A 22,109-nucleotide genomic window follows, 5' to 3' on the forward strand; every position below is an offset into this window, starting at 1 on the left:
TTTCTCAAAGAGGAGCTATTTCTATATTTGCATTACTCTTGCCTAAACCTGTTTCCCAAACTATTTTGAAATCCCCATTGTACGTACAGCAGGAGACTGTATAGTTGCAGTGTGTCAGACTTGGTAATTCCCAATATTCCTCATCTTTAAAAGAAATCAGTTGCTAATGAAAACTTAAAAGGAATAGAGTAGAACAAGGGTATTGCAATTAATATTTTCAGTATTTGAATTTGAGGTGGTGGTTTCCCAAGATCTGAAACAAGAATTACTTTGTGAACTTTGTGATATGAATAGAATCTTCTAAAAAATATCTGTAGCCTTAGGAAAATTAATCTAATGCAGCCAAATCAGTTTGCTGTGTGGTATGAGTGTAAAATGTTGTTACTTGGTGTAGGAAACAGTTAAAAAATTAGGCCATCTCCCTTTTTCCTTCTTTCCTAGAATGAGAACTTCTTTTGCATCAACAAGTCATTTGTGGTCACTTCTCCATTATGTTGATACCTGCTTTACATTTGCTTTACCCGTGCTGTGCACTGGTGACACATCTCTCAAAGCTTGTCTGCCTGTCTTTCTGCCCTATTTCTGGACATTTACCTACACCCAGTCTCTCTAGCAAAGAATATAAAAGCCTAATGCACCTGAATATAAGAATATAATAGCTTATTCCATAATATGTTTCAGTGCACTAAAGGGCTTAATCAATAATGTTCAAAACTGACAGCTGGGTAATGCCTGAAGGATGACAGATTGTCACTAGGGATAATACAAGATGCACTATGTGTGCATTTTTAGTAAGAATGAGTCTCTCTAGAGCCCAGGGGGCTTAGGAAATGCAGGAAACTTGAAGAAAATGCCATCCTGGCTAAATCCTACAGGGAAGTAAGCTCTTTGTGTGTGTGGTAGTCTCTGTCATGTTACTGCTGGTCACTATCAGGAGGATCTCTAAACTTCTGGAAGGTGTTTTCTAGGGGCTCATGGCTTTTGTAATAATTACACTGATTATGAACACAGTTCAGAAGCGTAGCTTAGGCATCATTGGTGTTGATGTACAAATGTCTTCCTATATGTCTTTCCTATATGAAGGAAAGGCACCCTTGTTCTGCACTTGTTTTGTGTTCTAGTTATTCATGCTGGCCTACCACAGGTAATCTTTCATTAATCACATTATTTGTGTTTTCCAGTCTAGATAGGCTTCCCTGAAGTGCTTCTGCTTGTGTTGCTTGGTCTTTTACTCAGAACTTGTTATAACGTTGTTAAGTATTTACATGGTGTCTTGTATAATTTGTTTCTATAAAATATGAGTACTGAAAATGTAAAAGTGAGTCTTTGTATTCCCCGTTAGTCTTTGATTGCCATGTCACTGCAGGATTGAGAGGTTAGAGTGAAGTCCTGATTCTTTCTCAGGCTTGATCTGTTCGGACCTGAAGACAGATTTGCAAATTGCCAGCTGACTGAGATGGGCCCTTGTTCAAACAGCTCAGAAAGGGAAGGATTAACACTCATGCTTAAAGAAAATAAAAGAAAATAAGCAAAGCTGTATTTTTAACTATTTGCAAATATGAAAATACAGTAAAATTATTCTTATAGCTTTTCAACAGACACATAGCAAAATGGTTTTATTAAATAGATTGTAAGTTATACATATCATATATGGTTCGCTTTTTTCTTAATTGGTGATTTATGGCATGGCTTTCTAATCGAGATGTGTGGTGTGTAATATAATATATATACTGAAGTTTTGATTTGAACCTGATAACCTATATTAAGTTTGATCATGTGTGGGTATTAAAGGGGTTTACAGTAACTAGGAATCGATCATAATAAATGACATATGTTAATACCAAGTTCTAACTCTGCTCAGTGCCCACGGCATTGTTCTGATTTGAAGTAACCCATTGCAGTTAAATTGAGCACATACACACAATTGGCTGAATTTGATTGCCTGGCTGTTTACTGTTTGTTTTCATGATACCGCACAAGATCTGAATAGTGGAGTCTTTAAAAAATGAGGTGTCCAAAGTTTTCAGCTCTTTATCTGTCAGACATGGTGAGGTGAAGCGTAGAAGGCCTTCAGAGAAAAGGCTGGGAGGAAAAAAACACCTTTAAATCACTGCAGGGAGGGCTTCAGAAAAGCAGAGCCCAAACCAGTGCGTTTCTGTTTTCAAAGCAGCATATGTAGGCGTAGCTGCATGACTCTCATTAGGTTCATCTAAGTCATGCAGCTAAAGCCCCATGCAATGTTTTGAAAATGTAGGAAATAAAAATGGTCTTAAACCAGACATCTGGGCTTCTATCCAGTTTTCCGGTGATAACGTCTGAAGCATGCCGTTAATAAAGCATCATCCATGGGCTAAATTATTAAACTATAGAACTCTTTGCAGAAGGCTTATAAGTCAGTTTTATTTTAAAAAACAAAACAAAGAAAAAAAAGCCAAAAGGTTCTGTTCACTCTTCAGCAACCACTGCTAACCGCAGAGCCCTTTTCCATTTGAAATACATAAACATTTTTTCCCCCCTCATGCTTTTCAAATGTATTTTTGACTTCTTCCCACAAATTCTCACAGGGTACCCATCTAAAGTCCATGTTCTGCTTTTAATTTTTCTGGTAAGGTGCCTTCTCTTTGGTTTCTTTGTCTCAGGTGAATTTCTGTGCAATACAGGTGCCAGGGTGGGGAAAACCCACACCTTTTCAGAGATGAAGACACTGCTATTTCCTTGTCCTTTGTATTTTGATGCTGACTGTAAAGTAGTGATGTTAGTAATGCTTTAAAAGCTTAATATTAAAAAAATTCTTGATAGCGAGGAAGGTGATCTAATTAACTACTGCTATAGATGAAGGTCTTCATGAGCAAGGTTTGGTTTTGCCTTCAAATACCAACAGCTAAGCTGTGTGTAGTTGAGAGATTATTTTAAGATTTCCATAAATATGAGTAACATGATCATTACTATACTGTAGTCTCCAATATGTTATTTCATGTGTTAGCAGTTTTGACAAAGGTTATGTTTTGTCTTAATCTAGTATAAGCGTAAGAGGAATTACTAAAAATGTAATTGTGAAAAGATGAGCTACTTACTTTGTTGTGACTTTGATGTCTTTTGTGGCTTTTTGGAATACTGGAATTTAATGAATTCATTGTAATATCTGTAATTTTGCCAAGTTGATGGCAATGCATGCAGAGCAGGCTAAGAGAAATATGTCTGCAATGGCTATGGCAAGTAGGAACACTTCGGTCTTGAGAAGTTGCGTGCAATATGCTTTAATGCCATACTTGTGTGTATGTTTTTTTTAAATTAGCCAAGGTGTAAATTATTTTGCAGTACTGGATTTGCTTCAGTGTATATGGTTAATCTTTGGAAGACATTGGAATTGTTGGTTATAACTCTAAATTTAGTGCTGTGTTTAGAAGAAGCATTGTACTGTATTAGAAATAACCTTGAAAGGTTTTTAAATTTCTGTACAAAGCAAAACAACTTTTCTCTGGGTTGCATGTTATACCTCTTGTGAGAGACCTTGACACTGAGTGGAATTAAAACCTGAAACTACCAATATTCATTTTTCTGGTAATTTTGGGGGAAAACTTAGCACAGCAGTTTTGAGTACAGTATCTTGTTTGAAATATGATTTATCCTGCAGATTTATCCATGAGAATGAGTTGATTTTACAGTTCAGTAGTACGCATATGTATGTCATACTGTGAACTTGCCGTATCAAATGAATGCCCTTTATTTGTTGTGTAGGTGCTTTGTTCTTAGGTATTTTTAATCATGGAAAACTCAGAGTTTCCAATGCACAAAAGTAGTCATATAAACTGGTTTCTTCAGAGAAGCACCCTGTTACATGAAAAAGGACCCAACAGTAGCCCCTGGCAACTCCTCACTTCCTTAAATCTCTGGTCATATCTCTAACAGTGGGAAGAAAGGAGAAGCTTCTGTAGAATCTAATTACGCATTTTCTTGTGTGAGGTCTGTTTCTTGGTATCTGAACTTGAAGTCTGGAAACATGTAAAATGTTGCACTGTAGTTCTGGGATCAGGGTGATGATTTCAGCTGAAAATTGAAATAACTTGTGCTCTGTTTCAGAAGCATGAATAATACTTGGACACAAAAGAGGGCATGTTGACTGTGAGGTAATTCAGATGATTAAACCTAAGCTGCTGCAGTTTTTACTTTAGGATATATTTCTTAACTTGTCAAATTCCCTTCCTCTCTAAAAGAAAATATACAGTAGTCTTCAATTAGGACATTGTAGTATCTGAGCAAAAGGAGCATGTGTTCATGCTAGAACCTGATACTAGTAAGACAAAGATGGAGGATAGCTCCCCAGGCATGACTGAAGGCACTGAGGGCTAAATGTTTGCGTATCAGCCCCTTACAAAGGACTTCCAGCCTACTGCAGCCCGGGAATTACAAGTGTCATACAGACAGCGGTTCTGAGGCTGGGGCTTTTCGTCTGTGTTTTATTTTCAGCACTGATAGGGGAAAAAAAATCCCCAGCTGTGAATGGCAGCTTCTAAATGGCAAGATCACTGATGTAAGTAACCACTTGCCATCTTAAAGTGATCTGAAGAGCTGACATTATAGCAGTGAAAATGGATTGGATAGTGTTTCTGGGGATTAAGCAAGATTAAAAGGATTTTTTTGTTTTAAAAGCTTTACTTATATTTATAATTTACCTGAAAAATGCCAAGTTTACTAAGGGTAGAAAGTCTGACATGTATATTCTGGATGTATTTCTCCAGAAGTGGTTGGATGTGGCTGTATGTAGTGGTACATTCTCAGTTGTTAAAATTGAGTGGCTGAGACAGATCCCAGTGTAAAGTGGTTTAAAGTTTCTTCTAATATTTGAACAGTGCAAGCAAAATAATAAGCTTTTTCCCCCACCTTTCAACCTTCAGAGCTGAAATCCCCTAACAGTGAAGCAAAGGCTATTTCTGACATCCTCCTTCTCCTCATATAGTTATCCAAACTATAAACAAATGTTCTCTTGCCTGTCATATGGGCTTGTCTACACAAGGAAGTTGCAGTGGTTTAACTGCAATGTGATAGTAAATCCACTTAAATTGGTTCCAAATGTTCTGTGAGCACTCTTAAGCCTGATTTAAACTGAAATGATAGCCTGGATAGTTTGTTCCACAGACTTAAGACCTGCATTTAAAACTGAGTTGATTGTTGTGCTGCAGTATGGTAGACAGTCTTAAATAAAACATTAAGTTGCTGTCTGTTGTGATATTCCATTTGGAGTTGAAATGACTGTTTCTGAGAAAATACTCCTGAGAGACTGGAGGCTGGGAGAGCCCCATGCAATACAAGGGTGACTTGCTTTGTTTAATTCCAGATGGGTCTCTGGTGTCTTTTGAGGAAGCAATAGCTATGCTGTGTTTTTCAGTTTTTCCAGAGAGCTGACTACCAGGCTTATAGATGTGGACTGGCTTTTGTCCACGCTGCTTAGTGCTAGCACCTGGAGGAATAGTAGGACTCACTGTCTTGTGGCCCTTTGTGCTTATTCTGAGTAGGCCAACTGTGTGGGTTTTTTTTTAAAAACACTTAGAAGTGCTGGAAAGAATGAGGTTTGTGTTTATAGCATTAGTGAGGTCTCGTGTTGTGGATATAGGGCAAGATAAGAGGATATTTGAGGGTACTAAGCCTACCAAGATAGCTTAAAGGACTACGTGTGTTGAGGGTGACAGTTTTCAGACGAGCTATGGGCCATATGCAGTGAAAGGCATTTCATAGCTTAAATGCTTTTGCCAATGGATAATCTTTCTAATGCCTAGATTAAAAGGCTACTTCTTTTACCTCTTAGAAGCATTGTTTAGGACAAGTATTTTTTCCCCCATCCTGGCCCCAAAAAATGTGTTGGTGATCTGGGTTACCACTCTGTTTCATATATATTGGTCACTAGCCCTATTTTCTAGGTAGAGTTGGTAAAAATCTGTTGTTACACCAAAGTATTTGATATTACTAATTAACCAGCTGGTTCATACCTCTCCACAAATTTCAAGACAATCCCTCAACTTCACTTGACTCACTGGTGTCCTGTTCAGTGTTCCTTTCCCGTCTTAGCCAGGTAGGTCCTAAAAAATAAACCTGTCAGCTGCTGCACTATCTTCTGATTCATATCAAGGCTTGCACCTTGAGTTCATTGTTTTGAACCCTACCTAAAACTCCTTGTCAAAAGGTGTTGTGTTGCAGGGGCTAAAGAGGAAACAGGAAAGCCACAAAGGAAAAGAGCTGTTGCAGGTTACTACACAGGCAAGACATGTAGCATATCCATAAAGCTGGATATTTCCAGTTACTGGGTGATTACCTGGAAACCGTGTGGTTCATAGACTGCCCTAGGGCTTGGCATGCATGCATGCACTGTTAAAAATAGGCACTGAGGTGGGATGAGCCATTTGTTTGAATAGATATGGCTGTCTTGATACTCTTATGCAAAGTTAGCATTTGCAGTTCTTTGTGGAACTGAGATGCTCCTTCAGGGAGCTGAGCCCTTTCCCAGTAACCAGGATCTTAGGAACACTGATACATGCTTTCAGGGAGGAAAGAATCTGTGACATATATTACTTGAACAGAAGTTTCCCCATACAGCTGATTACTCTTATTTTCTAGGCCTTCAATTTACATAATATGCTGTGATGGTTCTTTTTTTATTTTATTTAAAGGTCTTATTGTGTCTTCACTCAGATGTTAAATGGCAACATTCTGCACCAGGAAGAGCTACTTTACTAAACATGTATGCTGTTCCTATCTAGAATGAGGGGAGAATGCAAGAGAGGGAAAACCATAACTATGATTTAGTTGGGCAAATTTTCATGTAATAGATGGTTTTCATACAGAAGAATGTCGTTTGGAACCTCTGCTGTGTTCGGAAGAGTTCGCTGTCCCAAGAATTCATTAAGAGGGGGTAAATATGCATCTCCCCAGCATTCAATTCATTTGGCTTGCAAATAGAACACATCTATTTATGCCTTCCTACAGTCTTCAGGTGCTTTTATGCACCCGAATCTAGTTCTGAAGTACAACTACTGTTGAAGGACTAGAAGGGATGTGTACAGCAGCTAGATCAAGTGAATCGTGGTATGGATGCTTTCCGTACATATGTCCCTGCCTCCCATTTTCTCATCTAAGGTATTTTCCTAGCTACTTTGATTTTTCTTTGTACACAACTATAAGAGAAGATACAGCAAATGCTCTAAAGGCTTACCAAGAATTTCTTTGTACGTATCACAGTGAAAGCAAGCTAATCGCTTTCCAAAAGAAGTTCAAACGTTATTTCTTTAGTGAGAAGTACATCAATGAGTAATTTACCAGTGAAGTGATTGCACATGTTTACAATGTGCTGCGTATTTTGGCAAAAGATGTTTAGGACCCAATTCTTTTAGCTTTTGCCAGCGTAAAGAAATAAATTTAGACTTAAGTTATCAATATTGTATATATTTTCTACATGAGAGGAGAGGCAAAGAGAGCAGGGGACAGACCTTTTGTGAACTAGTCTTGGAGCCTTAAGAGAAGGAGTAACATGTTTAAAAGCAACCATGTAAAAAGGAAAATGCTAAGTCCTGTCTGTTTTAAGACTCCCACTGACCAAGAAAATGGTTGTATTACTAGAAATGGAACAAATGCAATAAAAGTAGTGGGAAGCTTTTTAGATTGCATCCTGTGCCCTGGTAATTTTGGGCTAGAATGTTGTCTCTGTGCTGAAATGCTAATAGAGTTGTGAGTAATGAGAAACATGGGCTGCTCCTGGGATTACCCTTGTGAAGGTTTACTCTTGTCAGTATGACAGAAGATGAGCTGCAGTTTCTGTAGTGATTTGCCTTTTTTCTGTTGCTAATTTTGCTATTTTCTTTGGGTTCCAAGCTGTCAGAAAACTTCATATAAACTTCCTGGATAAAAGTAGCTTAATTCAAGGTCTTAGAGAGACTGAATTTTATTTCATAGGGAGAAAGGAGGGGAAAAAACAGACTTGCAAGGGGAACCTAGCACTTCATGTAGCCATAACAGGGAATCCTAAGGGGGCTGCAGTTCCAGACCTAAAATGACCTTGCTACAGAACTGCTCCTATTACGCTTAATTCAGCAGCTCTGCAGAAGGATTCCTTTATGTGGTGACAAGAAAAGCAAAGTCTGTGAACCTGCTTTTATAACTGTAACATAAGGGACTTGTGCAAAGAAAAGTAAAAAGAGAAAGAATTGAAGTAAAATGTCCTATAAGATAGGAGCTGAATGGTGACAGGGTCTTGGTCACCATCAGCTTTATTCAGTCAGTTCTCGGATTGCATCTGGTCCTTGGAAATTTTAAAATAATCATCATTATTCTAAGACATTGCCTAGGTTCATATCCAAGAAATAAGAATGCACAACTGTATTTCAGCTACATTAAATGAATATTGATTTTTATCCTAGTGACGTTCATGCCATATGCAGGTACAAATTAATGCATTTGGACATGGATTGGTAACTCTACTTTATTAAGCAACATATAGATTAAATGGAAACTGCCAGCTACACAATGCTATGAGAAGAAGCAAACTTAAGAGCAAAAGTAGTACCGTTTTCTTAATGAATTACACCATTCTACATGGTCCTTTCTCTAATTCAATACCTATCTTACTCCTTCCTGATAACCTGTAAAGGGTTAATGCTTCTAGATTCAAAAAAACCTACATGTTCCTATGTTCTTGCGATGCTATCCCGGGTTACTATAGGAATGAGGTCTGGGTTTGGGATTTTGTTGTGTTTCACCTAACAGGATGTGAAAACATGATGCTGTGACTTGAGAGAAACAGGCTGCTTGTTAGTCACTTCATCGCATGTGTGTACATATATGTGGCAGAATGTGTGGTACTGTAAGGCCAGTTCCAGCTGGAGTCAGACCCAGGTGTATTCTCCCAGTGTTCCATAGAGATAGGCAGTTCTAATTTGGGTATTTATGTACTGCTTTTTGAAATTTCTACTCTCCCCTTACCAGATACACACAATATTGGGGCGTGGGTTGGGGATCTTTTTGCATTATCTGTAGTTTTTTCTAGGGCCAGATTTGTGTTCTGTATTTTCTTGTTTTGGTATGAGAGGTGTTGAAATATTTTGTTGTTACAGTCTGTGATGATGTGTTTTATTCAGGCTGCAGTCAGCCCTAGTATCAAAAACCTTGGTGCGTTGAGCCTCACTTTGGACTTGTGGCATTAAGGCTTCACTCATGGAGTGCTGTGTGTTTTGTTGGCTTTCCTTCTGCTTGTATGTCCAGTATCAGATTGGTTGATGTTTTTTGTAGCTGTTTCTGTGCTTTCTTTCCATTGCCGTGACTTGGCTTATAGTAGTAGCATCCTTTCTTCAGCAGTTCCCTAATCTTCTATTTCAAATGCTGCCTTTCTTGCTTTCAGACATATTTTTTCTTAATGGATTCCAAGTGCTTAGCAAAACGCTGGGTGGATAAGTTACCTGAAACTGTTGATGTTTTCTCACCTATTAATGTAAATATTTAAACTTCTATCTTTTTTTATCTGTTTATTTCAGCACTATAGAACAAATTAAGAATAATAAACCTAAAGCACTTCTATTACTTTATCATTGGTTAAAGATACCACTTAGCTCTCTTTTGTGAAGTGAGTCATTTACACAGTTATGAAAGTTGTAGCAAGACCAGTCTGGCATGATTATGTGTGGAGGAGATACCATAAGCTATTAATAGTCATATTGTAGTTCTCAGTTCCACAGTTAGGTACTAGTACTCAAGGGCAACTAAAGAAGTTGATCAGGCAAATCTGGGAGGCAAAAAACCCCCCCAAACAACTCCCCTCCGCCCCCCCCCCCAAAAAAAATTATCACTACTGAATTGACTCCAACCCTGCAGTCACTCTTCTTGTGCGCATAAGCGCATCTTCCATGTCAGTGGAAACCTTTCTTTATAGTTGCTTTCTTGCTTCTAAATAAAGGAGTGTTACAAGTAGTGTTTGCTTTGTAAAGAAAGGCTGATGGTACTGGGAGTTCATGGCATGAGTTTGCATTGCTGAGCAGCAGACGGCAGCCTGGCATGATATTTCCAGCTTAGTAACCAAGCAGCTGAGCCCACCTTGCTCCCCAAGCAGGGATAGGAAGAGGATGTAGCCAACAAGCTCCTCCTGCCTTGTTTCCTCTCAGCTAGTACCTTCCAGCTGTCTCAGTATGACTCCCAGCCAAAGCAGGGCACTGGAAAATGATCAGCAATTTCCCAGCATCCTCATTCCTGGTAGCCTTGCTCTAGCTGTGGTTTTAGATCCCTTTGACTGTGCAGATATGTTGAAACTCTGCATCCTGACAGGGCGTGGCTGAACTGTCCGGAGCCATGTTGTCGTATAATTTGAGTTTTGGAAAGTCACTGTGTGAGTCCTGTGAGTTCAAGATTGTTGCCTTACACATCAGACAATCTTAGTGTAGCAATCTCAGCTTTCTTGATACTCCAGAAAACTTAAGGAAGGATGAAAAACAAACTGGGAAGAGCTGACTCTATTTGTTGAAGGGGAGTGTTCTGAGGGATTGCTAAATTCAACCAAAGTTTCTGGAAAGTACACCTGCCCTTTGGCAAGCCAGGCCATTTCTTATCATGTTATCATAGGCTTGCTTCTGCAGCAGTTAGTGTGCTAGGCAAATATTAAGTCCCTGGAATACTTAATACAAAAAGAGCTGGAGAAATAGCTTGCCTTTTCTCTGCTTTGTTTCATAAGGTTTAAGAAAAACCCAAAATGTTAGATTACAGCTCTGTTAATTTGTTCTAATGGGTTACATATTCATTTTACCAGTGACATAAACATTAAAAGCATAATTTGGCATACTGATTAGATGTTTGTGTAACTCAAGGGACACAAAAAAGTAAACCACCACCCAACAAAAGGCGTTCGCATGGCCTGCTATGTTTTGTTGGTTTTTCTAAACACATTAATCAGCGTATTGGGGCCAAGTGTTGCTGGAAGAGTCAAACTTCTTACGTCTTAATGGTGAGGTCCTTTGATGTATACTGCTTAGTCTTCTGCAGGTGTGGTATCTTTCCACAATGCTCAAAACTCCCGGGACAAGCAGCATGATTATTCTTTAACTCCTGAGGGAAAAAACCAGAACTTTGCTATTTCTTATTTAATTTTTAAATCTTCAGAATTATTCCATGGATTTTAAACTTTAAGAATTGTGAGTGTGTTTAAGTGTGGGGTGAGGCTCCTCTTGCCCCCTTCCTCTTTTCTGTTCTGCTCTGTGCTTGCATCTCCTGTTGAGTGTTACCTGTGCTTTGGGAAAGGATATTGGCAGTCAGCTGGTTAGAGGAGCACTGAAACAACTTACATAAAGAAGGAATACAATTTTCTACGTATGCTTCTTCTATAAGCAGAGAAGGACAAAGCTGATAAAATCTCTGCTATATAAACTATACGAAGTCAGCAACAGAAAAAATAATAGCTGTTTAGGCTTATTTAATAAATCAGTGTTTAAAGCTGGGAAATCTCTGTTATCTTGGCTTCTTTAGTATCTACCTGACAAAACATTGCAGTCAATGCATAGGGGTTTTTTTAGCGAGACAAAAGCAGCATGAAGCTTTGAAAATAATTTTTAACACTGGCAGACAAGACTGGAGATGATTTTTAACCTTGAATAGGCACTTGTTTGGGGTGCACAGGCCTAGAGCAAATGCTTTTCAATTGTAAAATATTGATCTCTTTTCAGCAAAGAGTTAATAAACACTGAGGGGAATAAAAGGAGTGAGAGAAATATTCCTCAGCAAATGAAGACTGAGTCTCAGGCAGCCCTGTCAAACCTTATTACTAAGACAGTTTACCTGTATTCTAAAATTGGTTCTGTACATTCTCTAATGAAGGGATTATTTTAAGGCAGTGAGCATTTGGGCAGGAATAAGAGCCTGGCATTGAGAGCGACATCTGTAATGAGAGATTTTAAATCAGGATACATTATTAATCAACTGCACAGGAGACACACAAACCTGCTTTATTGGGCAAACTGTAAATGAGCCTGTTTGGTAGAGAACATGCAAAATGTGTGTGTGCTGAGAGAGGATATTTTGAGAATTTAACTAATTTCTGAATAATAAAGGCATCCAGTCTGACTGTAATTGGTGCCTGTGGCAATTGTTGATACCCTGACTACATTAGCTTTCTGTGCCCTCTAGCAGAATTGCAAAAACATTTCTAGTACTCGTTAAGCTGTCTATTATCAAGACTTCATAAATATACACGTTTGGAATAGATGATTTGCTATCCCAGTGCCTTAGAGCACTTAAATAAATTAGTTCCTACTATTTCAGGCATTAATTTTGCAGTAATTTTGCATGAAGCAATAATGCAATTAAAATTGCATTCCAACTTGCTCAAGTGGGAATATTTTTTGAAAATAATACTTGATCTTTTCTCAAAATATACTCTAGAGCAGGTGGATGGGCTGGGTGGCTCAAAACAGCAGTGTGGGACTGTTCTACCTTGAGATCTTTTGGCATGCCTGCAGCTGAAGTCAATATTAACCAAGTATTACCATCTGTTGGCTTTTGCTGACCTCTGATTTATTCCCCTCTCCTCTTTCTCTAGTGGCAAAGTGCCCACATCACAGCTGGCATCAAGTGCCTCAGCAGTGGGGTTTCTTATTTAAAGAGTGCAGCCACACTTCAAGGCAGGAACGATGGGCTAGTTTTCAGTTTGCAACATGGTCCAGTTTCTTTTTGCACAGTACCTACTGGTTTCACATCTTTGCAATATCTGCTGTAATAAAGCACAGCAATATATTGACCCAGATTTCAGCCTTAGGTCTGAATCTCTTTACTTTTAAATTGGACTTCTTTTTCCTTGGGAGAAAAATATATATTTTGTAGCTGAGTTACAAATAAGTTTTTCCAGCATTTTGGCAGCTAGGTAATAGTTAAAGTGAAAAGATTTCTTTTTTCCAGCCAGAAAAGAGGTTTAATAACTTTGGGCCCATTTGTTCATAGCAGTACTGGAGCTGAGCCTTGCAAACCCCTGGAGCTTGGCAAGCCAGCCAGACTTGGCAAGTTTTCCTACCAGCTTACCGAGTCTGAGTCAAGCATGGGTTGTTGCAACTTCAAATATATTTAGTACATTTTGTTAACAGGAACATTGAAGTGGAGGGGTTTTTTCCCTTCTCTGACCTTAAAGTGTACCATACTCTCTTTACAAACAGCTGGTCCTTAAACCATCCATGACAGTTTATGGCTAGTGTTAAATTTAAAATATATATTTTATGCAGAGTATCTGATTTCCTCTTGACACTAAGATATTGAGGAAGTATAAGACAGTATCCCACGGTCTTTCTGTCAATTGGCATTCGATAATGTGAATTTGTGGCAAAACCAAGCTTTTGCCTTCTGTTTGGAGCCTGTGGTGCACACAGACATACATAAGTGCTGGGAATGTTCATGATTCTAATTTTCACCTGTATGGATCCTACCAAAAGAAGAAGAGTTCAAATTGGACTTTGGAAATGGCAGAACACTGAACTTCCTAAATGTCAATTCTTCCCTAGCCAAGTTATATCAACCTTGAAATAAGAAGAAAACTTCTCTATAGAAAATATCTTTCAGTGTTGAAAGATGCTGCAGAAGACTAAAAATAGTGACGCCAGATATCTGTTTACCCCAGTCAGACACATCTATTCTCCTATGGTAATTGACTCATCTCAAGGTCATTTTAGCAGGGTCTTTAATGAATTCTGCATCACAGTTGTGGTAGGGTAGTACCTTTCAAGTAGAAGGAGTTGGGCTGTTGAATGGGTATCTTTCACTTGTACTTTGATAGTCTGCTGCTTTGTAAGGTGTCTTAACAGCTATGATTTTCCCAAGATTTATGTGATCCTATCGGTATTGCTAATATTTTTATTGGGAAATGTGAATCTAAGAATCTTAAGATGTTAGATTTGCCTGGTTTAGGGCTTGTCTTTTAGCCATGGGCCAGCTACAGAAAGTCTGGCTTCTTTGTTTTCCCCTCTTGATGGAAAATCAGCAATGTCTGTTGCTGGAGGACTAGTTGTGGGAGGCTATGGTTTCAGAAAGCAATTGTTTCCTAAGGAGCATGAGCCAATGTTATAAAAGGCCTCATCATTTGCTACCAAACCTTTGAAGTTTGCTTTGCCCGGTGGGATCTAGAAAACTGAGCACAGTCTGAGGTTGCCGACTAAGTCAGACAGGCTTCTGATTTGTGAGCTATTTATGGTTTCTAGAATTGCTTCTCTCATTCATCGTTGCAATTAATTGCAAGAAGCCTGGAGATGATAAATGCCTAGGTCATTATTGCTAAATATCTGGGAGTATGCTTTTTTAAAGCTCTGATTCTTCCTGGAAGAAACCATCCAGTTCCTAACTTGACAGCCCCAAATTAATTGTGGTTTCTTTTTGGGACCTCAGGCTTTCTACCAAAGGTCTTTCATATGTTTCATTTGAAGAGCTGATTTATACAACTAACTGAAACACAGCAAGGGTGAGAGTGCACTGGTCAGTGTGCTACTTTGGGCCATGAATTGCATCCTTAGAAGAAGATTAAGAGAGTATTCATTCAAGGTTTCAATGCAGTAGAATTGATGATAAAAATTTGGGGTGTAGAGTATGTCTTCTGTCCTTTTTCTGGACAGCGCTGATGAGGTGAATGCTTATTTAATTTAATGCGTATTTGACAATGTGAAAGAAAGAGGCACTTTTTTGGGGAAATCTAAGAAATATTTTGCTAGTATATACTAGGCTCTGGTGCATTTCAACTAAGTGGTAATGGAGTGAAGCTGGTGACCCTTAAGAAGGCTTACAGGGGCACTGTAAACTACAAACTGCAGGTATGGAGAAGTGCAAACTTCAGAATACTATATTGTGAAATAAATAGGAACTCCCTACTAGAAAGAGTGGATGAAGGTTTAAAAAATGGTAGGAAATAAGTTAAAATAGCTGACCTACTGTGCAAGGCATAGCTATAAACAGATGAGTTGGGATCGATGTAATTGCTTCTTACTTGAACGCTGAGAGTGCATTAGAACTGATTAATTTTAAACAAGAATGGCAATATAATAGCTGTAAGAACAACTGTAGAGGGTCAGAATAAGACCTCAACTAACCCAGTCTCTGATTTGTGAACAGTGATAATTCTCTGGCATACTCATCTGGTGTCCAGCTTCCCTTCTGTGATTTTTTTTCTAATTGCCTTTTGCATCCACAGCATCATTTAGCAGGCATTTCCGTAGATCAGCCATGTATTGTGTGAAAACGTTTCACTTTTTCCTTTTGTGTAGCCTGCTAATTTCATGTCTTGCAGCAGTGCCTGTTTGAACAGCTATTTGTTATTCTTACCAGTCTTGTAAATATTTTAATCTTCAATTAAGTTGCCTCTGTCCTATTCTAAAGAGTCCTAGTCTGTTTAGATATTGCATCTATGAAAACAGTGGTAGGTCTTGATGCAGTCTCATTTTCTTCTCTTACCTTCTTTCCTAATTATTCTATATCCACTTTGGGTGGGAGCAGAGAAAAGATCAGATGACGTACAGTTAAGTAAATGCTATCTGAGGTGTTTTCCTAGAACACTAGTACTGCACAAGTGAGCCAGAGAACAAACAATGCTGGTAGGAGGGTGCTGCCATATGAATGACAGAATGGTGTCAGAAAAGATACCTGGCAGTAAGTGTTATGGGCTCTCAGGGAGTGAGAAGGGAATAAGCGTGGTTGTCACTTCACTGCTCTGTAATACTTAGTGCATCCCGTGCAATGTGAACTTGTGACTTCAACCTGCCAGATGTCTGCTGGGAACTCCACACAGCGGAGAAGAGGCAGTCTAGGAGATTCCTAGAGCGTGTAGAGGATAATTTCCTGCTCCAGCTGGTAAATGAGCCTACCAGGGATGGAGCCCCATTAGACCTCCTGTTCACAAACAGAGAGGGGCTGGTGGGAGATACGGTGGTCGGTGGACGTCTGGGACACAGTGATCATGAAATAATAGAGTTTTCAATACTCAGGGATGCAAGGAGGGCCATCAATAAAACCTCTACGTTGGACTTCCGGAGGGCAGATTTCAGCCTATTCAGAAGATTGATTCAAAGTGTACCCTGGGAAACAGCCCTTGAAAACAAAGGGGTCCAGGAAGGATGGACATACTTCAAGAAGCAAGTTTTGAAAGCACAGGAGCAGGCTGTCCCAGTGTGCCAAAAGGCAAGCTGGCGGGGAAGACAACCAGTCTGGCTGAACAGGGAGATTTTGAAAGAAATTAGGGTAAAGAAGAGAGCCTACCAATTATGGAAAAAAGGGCTGGCTACTCAGGAAGAGTTTAGGAATATAGTTAGGTCGTGTAGAAAAAGAATTAGAGGGATGACGGCACAACTTGAACTGAATCTCACCACCTCTGTGAAGGATAACAAAAAGTCCTTCTACAGATACATCAATAGCAAAAGGAGGGGCAAGGAAAACCTCCATTCTTTACTGGATATGGGCGGGAATATAGTTATCAAAGATGAGGAAAAGGCTGAGGTATTTAACACCTTCTTTGTCTCAGTTTTCAACAGTAAGACAGGTTGGAGCTTCTGGAGCTTGTAGAAAGAGACAAAAATCTGAAATGCCCCCCTGTAAACCAGAAGGAAACAGTTAGTGACCTCCTGAGCTGCTTGGATCCCCACAAGTCAATGGGACCAGATGGGATCCATCCTAGGGTGATGAGGGAGCTGGCAAGCCAAGCCAAGCCTCTCTCCATCATCTATCAACAGTCCTGGCTCACTGGGGAGGTCCCAGATGATTGGAAGTTGGCGAATGTCACGCCAATCCACAAAAAGGGCCGGAAGGAGGACCTGGGAAACTACAGGCCCTTCAGCCTGACCTCAGTGTCTGGCAAGGTTATGGAGCAGATCATCCTCAGTGCATTCACACAGCACCTACAGGATGGACAAGGGATCAGACCCAACCAGCATGGGTTTAGGAAGGGCAGGTCCTGTCTGACCAACCTGATCTCCTTTTATGATCAGATGACCCACCTGGTGGATGAGGGGAAGGCTGTGGATGTGTCTACCTGGACTTCAGCAAAGCCTTTGACACCATCTCCCACAGCATACTCCTGGAAAAGCTGGCAGCCCATGGCTTGGACAGGGGCACTCTGTGCTGGGTTAGGAACTGGCTGGAGGACCAGGCCCAGAGAGTGGTAGTGAACTGTGCTGCATCCAGTTGGTGGCCGGTCACTAGTGGTGTCCCCCAGGGATCAGTGTTGGACCCAGTCCTGTTTAATATCTTTACTGGTGATCTGGATGAGGGGATTGAGTCCATCATCAGCAAATTTGCAGATGACACCAAGTTGGGAGGGAGTGTCGATCAGCTGGAAGGCAGGAGGGCTCTACCAAGGGACCTGGATAGGCTGGAGAGTTGGGCTGATTCCAGTGGGATGCGGTTCAACAAGGCCAAGTGCTGGGTCCTGCACTTTGGCCACAAGAACCCCATGCAGCGCTACACACTGGGGACAGAGTGGCTGGAGAGCAGCCAGACAGAGTGGGACCTGGGAGTTTGGATTGACAAGAAGTTGAACATGAGCCAACAGTGTGCCCAGGTGGCCAAGAAGGCCAATGGCATCCTGGCCTGGATCAGGAACAGTGAGACCAGCAGGTCCAAGGAAGTGATTCTTCCCCTGTACTCAGCACTGGTGAGGCCACACCTGGAGTTCTGTGTCCAGTTCTGGGCCCCTCAGTTCAGGAAGGATATTGAGGTGGTGGAGCAGGTCCAGAGGAGGGCAAGGCTGGTGAAGGGACTCAAGCACAAGTCCTATGAGGAGAGGCTGAGGGAGCTGGGGCTGTTCAGCCTGGAGAAGAGGAGGCTCAGGGGAGACCTCATCACTCTCTACAACTCCCTGAAAGGAGGTTGTAGCCAGGTGGGGGTTGGTCTCTTCTCCCAGGCAACCATCAGCAAGACAAGAGGGCATGGTCTCAAAGTTGTGCCAGGGGAGGTTTAGGTTAGATATTAGAAAGAATTTCTTTACAGAGAGGGTAATCAGACATTGAAATGGGCTGCCCAGGGAAGTAGTGGATTCTCCGTCCCTGGAGATTTTTAAAAAGAGACTGGATGGGCACTTAGTGCCATGGTCTAGTAACCGCAGCTGTAGTGGGTCAAGGGTTGGACTTGATGATCTCGGAGGTCCCTTCCAACCTGGCTGATTCTATGATTCTATGAAATGTGTCACAGGATATGCTGCTATTATTCTTCCAGTTCCCAATTTACTTGCAAAAAGATAATTTTTTTTCCTTCTTATTGTATTCTCTCCTAAGCTTCTTTCAATGCTGACTGAGAAACTTTGTTCCAACCCAGTAAAGCAGTTCGTGCTTAAAAAAGGTGCTTAAGCAAGATTAGTAGGCTCAAGGAAGTTGGGTCCAAGGAAGTGCTCAGAAAAGTTTACCTGTGCACTGAAGCTTACAGCTGTTTCCTGGAATCATGGCATTACAGAATCTGTATGAAGGCAACTTGGAGTTCATATAGTCCAACCTCTTGTTTAATGTAGGGTGAACATTAAATGCAAACCAGATTGCTCAGGGCTTGCCCAATTGGGCAAGTTCTGTGAACTTGTAAAAGGATAGAGACTCCCCAGCCTCTTTGTGCAATTTCTTCCAATTTTGATCGTTAAGTTGGTGGTTTATTAAATAATTATGTTTGTGTCATTTAGACAATAAAATTGTCATATAGTCATGATAATGTGACTGACAAGCAGATATCACTGCAATTCTGGGACTGTAAAAATAGGACAGAAGCAGCGCATCCATCAAAACACACCTTGGAAATTCTAGTCTTTGCTGACCACAATGGAAATGAGATTGGTTTCTGGCTTCAAGCATGTTAATTTGCCAGTGTTAAGGATTTTGAAATAGTTTGAGGCCATCTATTTTTTTTGAGTAGCAATGGAAGTAAAGCAAATTGCTCCATCACCTGAGTATTTTATTTTAAACAAGAAGTACTCACTCAATATTTAAAATGTAAGACTTGAGAGTAACTGCTTGGCACTCCTGATAATTGTTTTAGCTGTCTCCAGATGGTGGTCTGTATTCCACATTCTTCTCTACTGTAAATGGAAACATGTACTGCAGTAGTAATCTAAAGCTTTTTGTAACTTGTCTCTTTTTCAGCTTTGGTTTGCTTTCGTTAATGGATTTTCTGGGCAGATCTTATTTGAGCGATGGTGCATTGGTCTGTATAATGTGGTAAGTGTTTTGACTTGGTAGTGCTGGGGACTTGTATATTATTTTGTTGTGTCCCATTTTTCACAGGTACCTGTCATAGGTATATATCAGGGAAGGTGAGTTCATTTGTAAAAATCATTTTGAATCGGCTTTGAGGTAAGAAAAAAGTAATTTTAAATGATGCTTTTATCACAAAAATAAATTTGGGAGAATGCCTTGAAAATAGATGATTAACCTAATGTAACCTGCATAAAACTCTGCAGATTTTTAGATAGAATTTAATTTCCTCTTTCAAAGCATCTTCAGTCTTTTCTACCGAATATTTTGCTGATGGTTCATGTTCAAAATGTCCTAATCTTTGAGTTTTGATTAATTTTTTTCTCTCAGATGCCATAAGAGTTAGATGCTCAGATAAGTGTCATGCAGATGCTTTGGGTTGACTCATGCTACATTAGGTACAGAAAGAGAAGTAGCATCACTGTGTAACCAGCATTTTTCACTTGAACCAAGGACAGGATGTGTCAGTCTGTGAGTGATTTCTGATTTTTGCCATGGTCTGCAGAGTGCTACACTGTGCCTTATGACTATATTACTTTAATCAATAATATTATTTAATCAATCACATTAATTAACGTCTGAAAGATCTCTGAAACCAAGTTCCATAGCATAGACCTGTGTTGGTGTTTGACAGTCTTACCTTTGTAATGTTACCGGTGAGTGGCCTGCTGCATGGATATATAAGTCATTGGGACGCTGTCACTGTTGAAGAGTCCTTTGGATTTCTCTTTGCAGGGAGGAAATTTAATTTTTTTCTTTAAGAAAACTCATTCCAAATATATGCTAATACAGAAAAAGCCAGCAAATTATCACTGAGTAGTATTAATGGAACCACTTAACTTCTGTCACATTAATTTTAAAAATGATGACACAAACCCTCATATTCCATAAAATTTGATACTCTTAGTGGAAGATATTTATTCAAGGATTTATCATTCCCTTGATTCTCTTCACCCTAATTTTCTGACTGTTACTCAGTCTCTGTCATTTGTATTTAGATATTTGCATCTTTAAACCTCATTTGATGAATTTACCTACCCTACCTAAAGCTTCTGAATGAAACTCATCTTCTATAACTAGTGAAGTAGAAATTAAATCTTGTTTTGTAAGCTTAGTATTTTCTAAAATTAGAACTGGTTGCGTGGACTCATGAAGAATCAAGTGCTAGTAGGTTATTAGGGACTTCCACAGTTTGAAGGGGTTAGATTTTGAAGTGCTTTTAGATCTGTCATTCTATTCTGTGCAGATTAACCCTTTATTTCATTAGTAGTCTCATTAAAATATGAAGTGTATGAAATCATAGTAGCATTATAACTCCTGATTTTGTACTGATTCACATTGGAGGTTTGCCTTCATAAACAGAACCATTGGAAGATTTACTTCAAGTGAGAATGTAAATGCCCCAATAAGCATAGGAAACCTGGCAAAATACATTAAAGCTGTATGAGAACATGGCCTTCTTTGGAATATATTGGACCAGTGGTCTTTGTTTCAGTTCCCTACCCCCAACCTGCTGCCATTTTCACCATCTGGTTTATCACTTTATGAGCAAAAGACACACAATTCCCTCTGGATCTAGGGTTGTAATTACCGATTCTCACTCGTCTCTCTTCCTCTGTGTTGTTCTTTGTCCCTGACTGCCAGCTCGCTCCTGGTGGGAACCACGGCCCAACTTCTGCAGTTACGCATGCACACTCAAAACAGTTCATAACTCCAAACTGCTTCTTAACCTCAAGAATATTTCTCAAACTGTTAAAAATATATGTATGTATAAGATTAGTACTGATGTTTCTGACATAAACTGTTAATGTACAAGGAATTGAGTGGAGTTTAGTATTCAGACTTCCACGGTGGTGTTATTTTCAGTCTGTGCCTGCACTGCAGACTACAAGAAACACGGATACCCAAGCTGGCTTTAAATGAGCTGCCTCAGATCCTGGAAACACTTTAAGAGCAGCAATGTCAAAGTCAGTGGAGGCTAATTTACTCTGCTTCTGGCAAAGCGTCCTGCTGCCTCTCTTGGAAAGCTTCCGAGGCTTGGTCATCTAAGAGTCTGCCCATAGCACAGCCAGACATATACTGCAGTTAATTTGTTCCTATTGTTTCATGCCTACCAGGGGAATCCCCAAAGTACCATGATGCAGAATGGCCTTTGTTTTTCAGTAGATTTTTTTTTAAATGTGATTTCCGCATTTGCTTTGTCTGTAAACTTAGCTCTGATTAAATATATTACATATTTAATTATGGCAACAACTGCAGCTGTATTGGAACCCATTCTCGTGGCTATTTTGTAAAAATACTTGTCTTTCCTTTGCAGCCTGATGTGTTTGACCCTCGCTAGATTAGCTGCTACACCAGAAAATAATCATGCTTGACTTCTTGGGTTTGAGCTTATTGGTTAAATATACTAATTTTATTTCATGTTTCTTTTGTTCATAAGTCAATGTTTGAGAGTTATGAATTGCTGAAATTCATGTTTGGACTAGTTTGGACTGCTTAAAATTGTCAAATAACATGTTAAGTAGTAGTGAGTCTTCACTGAAGTCTGAGAACTTTGCTGTTTTCTAGATAATGAAATATTATCTGAGATCCACTTAAAACTAATAACTACTTTTAATTAGTATTTTCTTTCCTTGCAGATTTTCACAGCACTGCCACCCTTTACTCTGGGAATTTTTGAAAGATCATGTACTCAAGATAGCATGCTTAGATTTCCACAGCTGTACAAAATTACTCAAAATGCAGATGGTTTCAACACAAGGGTAAGGGAAAGTCCGTTTCTTTAAGAACAACTATGGGCATTCTTATTTTCTAGATTTTTCTTGTTAGAAAATAACTTGTTTCCCACTGTTACTTCTGCTTTATGCTAGCCACTAAGATTAAGATTGTTCTGTCTCC

At 39.6% G+C, this 22,109-nt stretch overlaps 1 protein-coding gene across 5 annotated transcripts in view; it reads left to right on the plus strand.

The window, feature by feature from the left end:
• ATP8A2 (ATPase phospholipid transporting 8A2) overlaps nucleotides 1-22,109 on the plus strand; it is a 318,786-nt gene that overhangs the window by 186,839 nt on the left and 109,838 nt on the right. For all 5 annotated transcript variants that reach the window (XM_032678118.1, XM_032678117.1, XM_032678121.1 and 2 more), the window contains 2 exons: nucleotides 19,101-19,175; nucleotides 21,851-21,973. In XM_032678118.1, the coding sequence (XP_032534009.1) occupies nucleotides 19,101-19,175; nucleotides 21,851-21,973 (198 nt within the window). The remainder of the gene's footprint in view (nucleotides 1-19,100; nucleotides 19,176-21,850; nucleotides 21,974-22,109) is intronic.

The sequence above is a fragment of the Chiroxiphia lanceolata genome, chromosome 2 (assembly GCF_009829145.1).
Source record: "Chiroxiphia lanceolata isolate bChiLan1 chromosome 2, bChiLan1.pri, whole genome shotgun sequence".
NCBI lineage: Eukaryota > Metazoa > Chordata > Aves > Passeriformes > Pipridae > Chiroxiphia > Chiroxiphia lanceolata.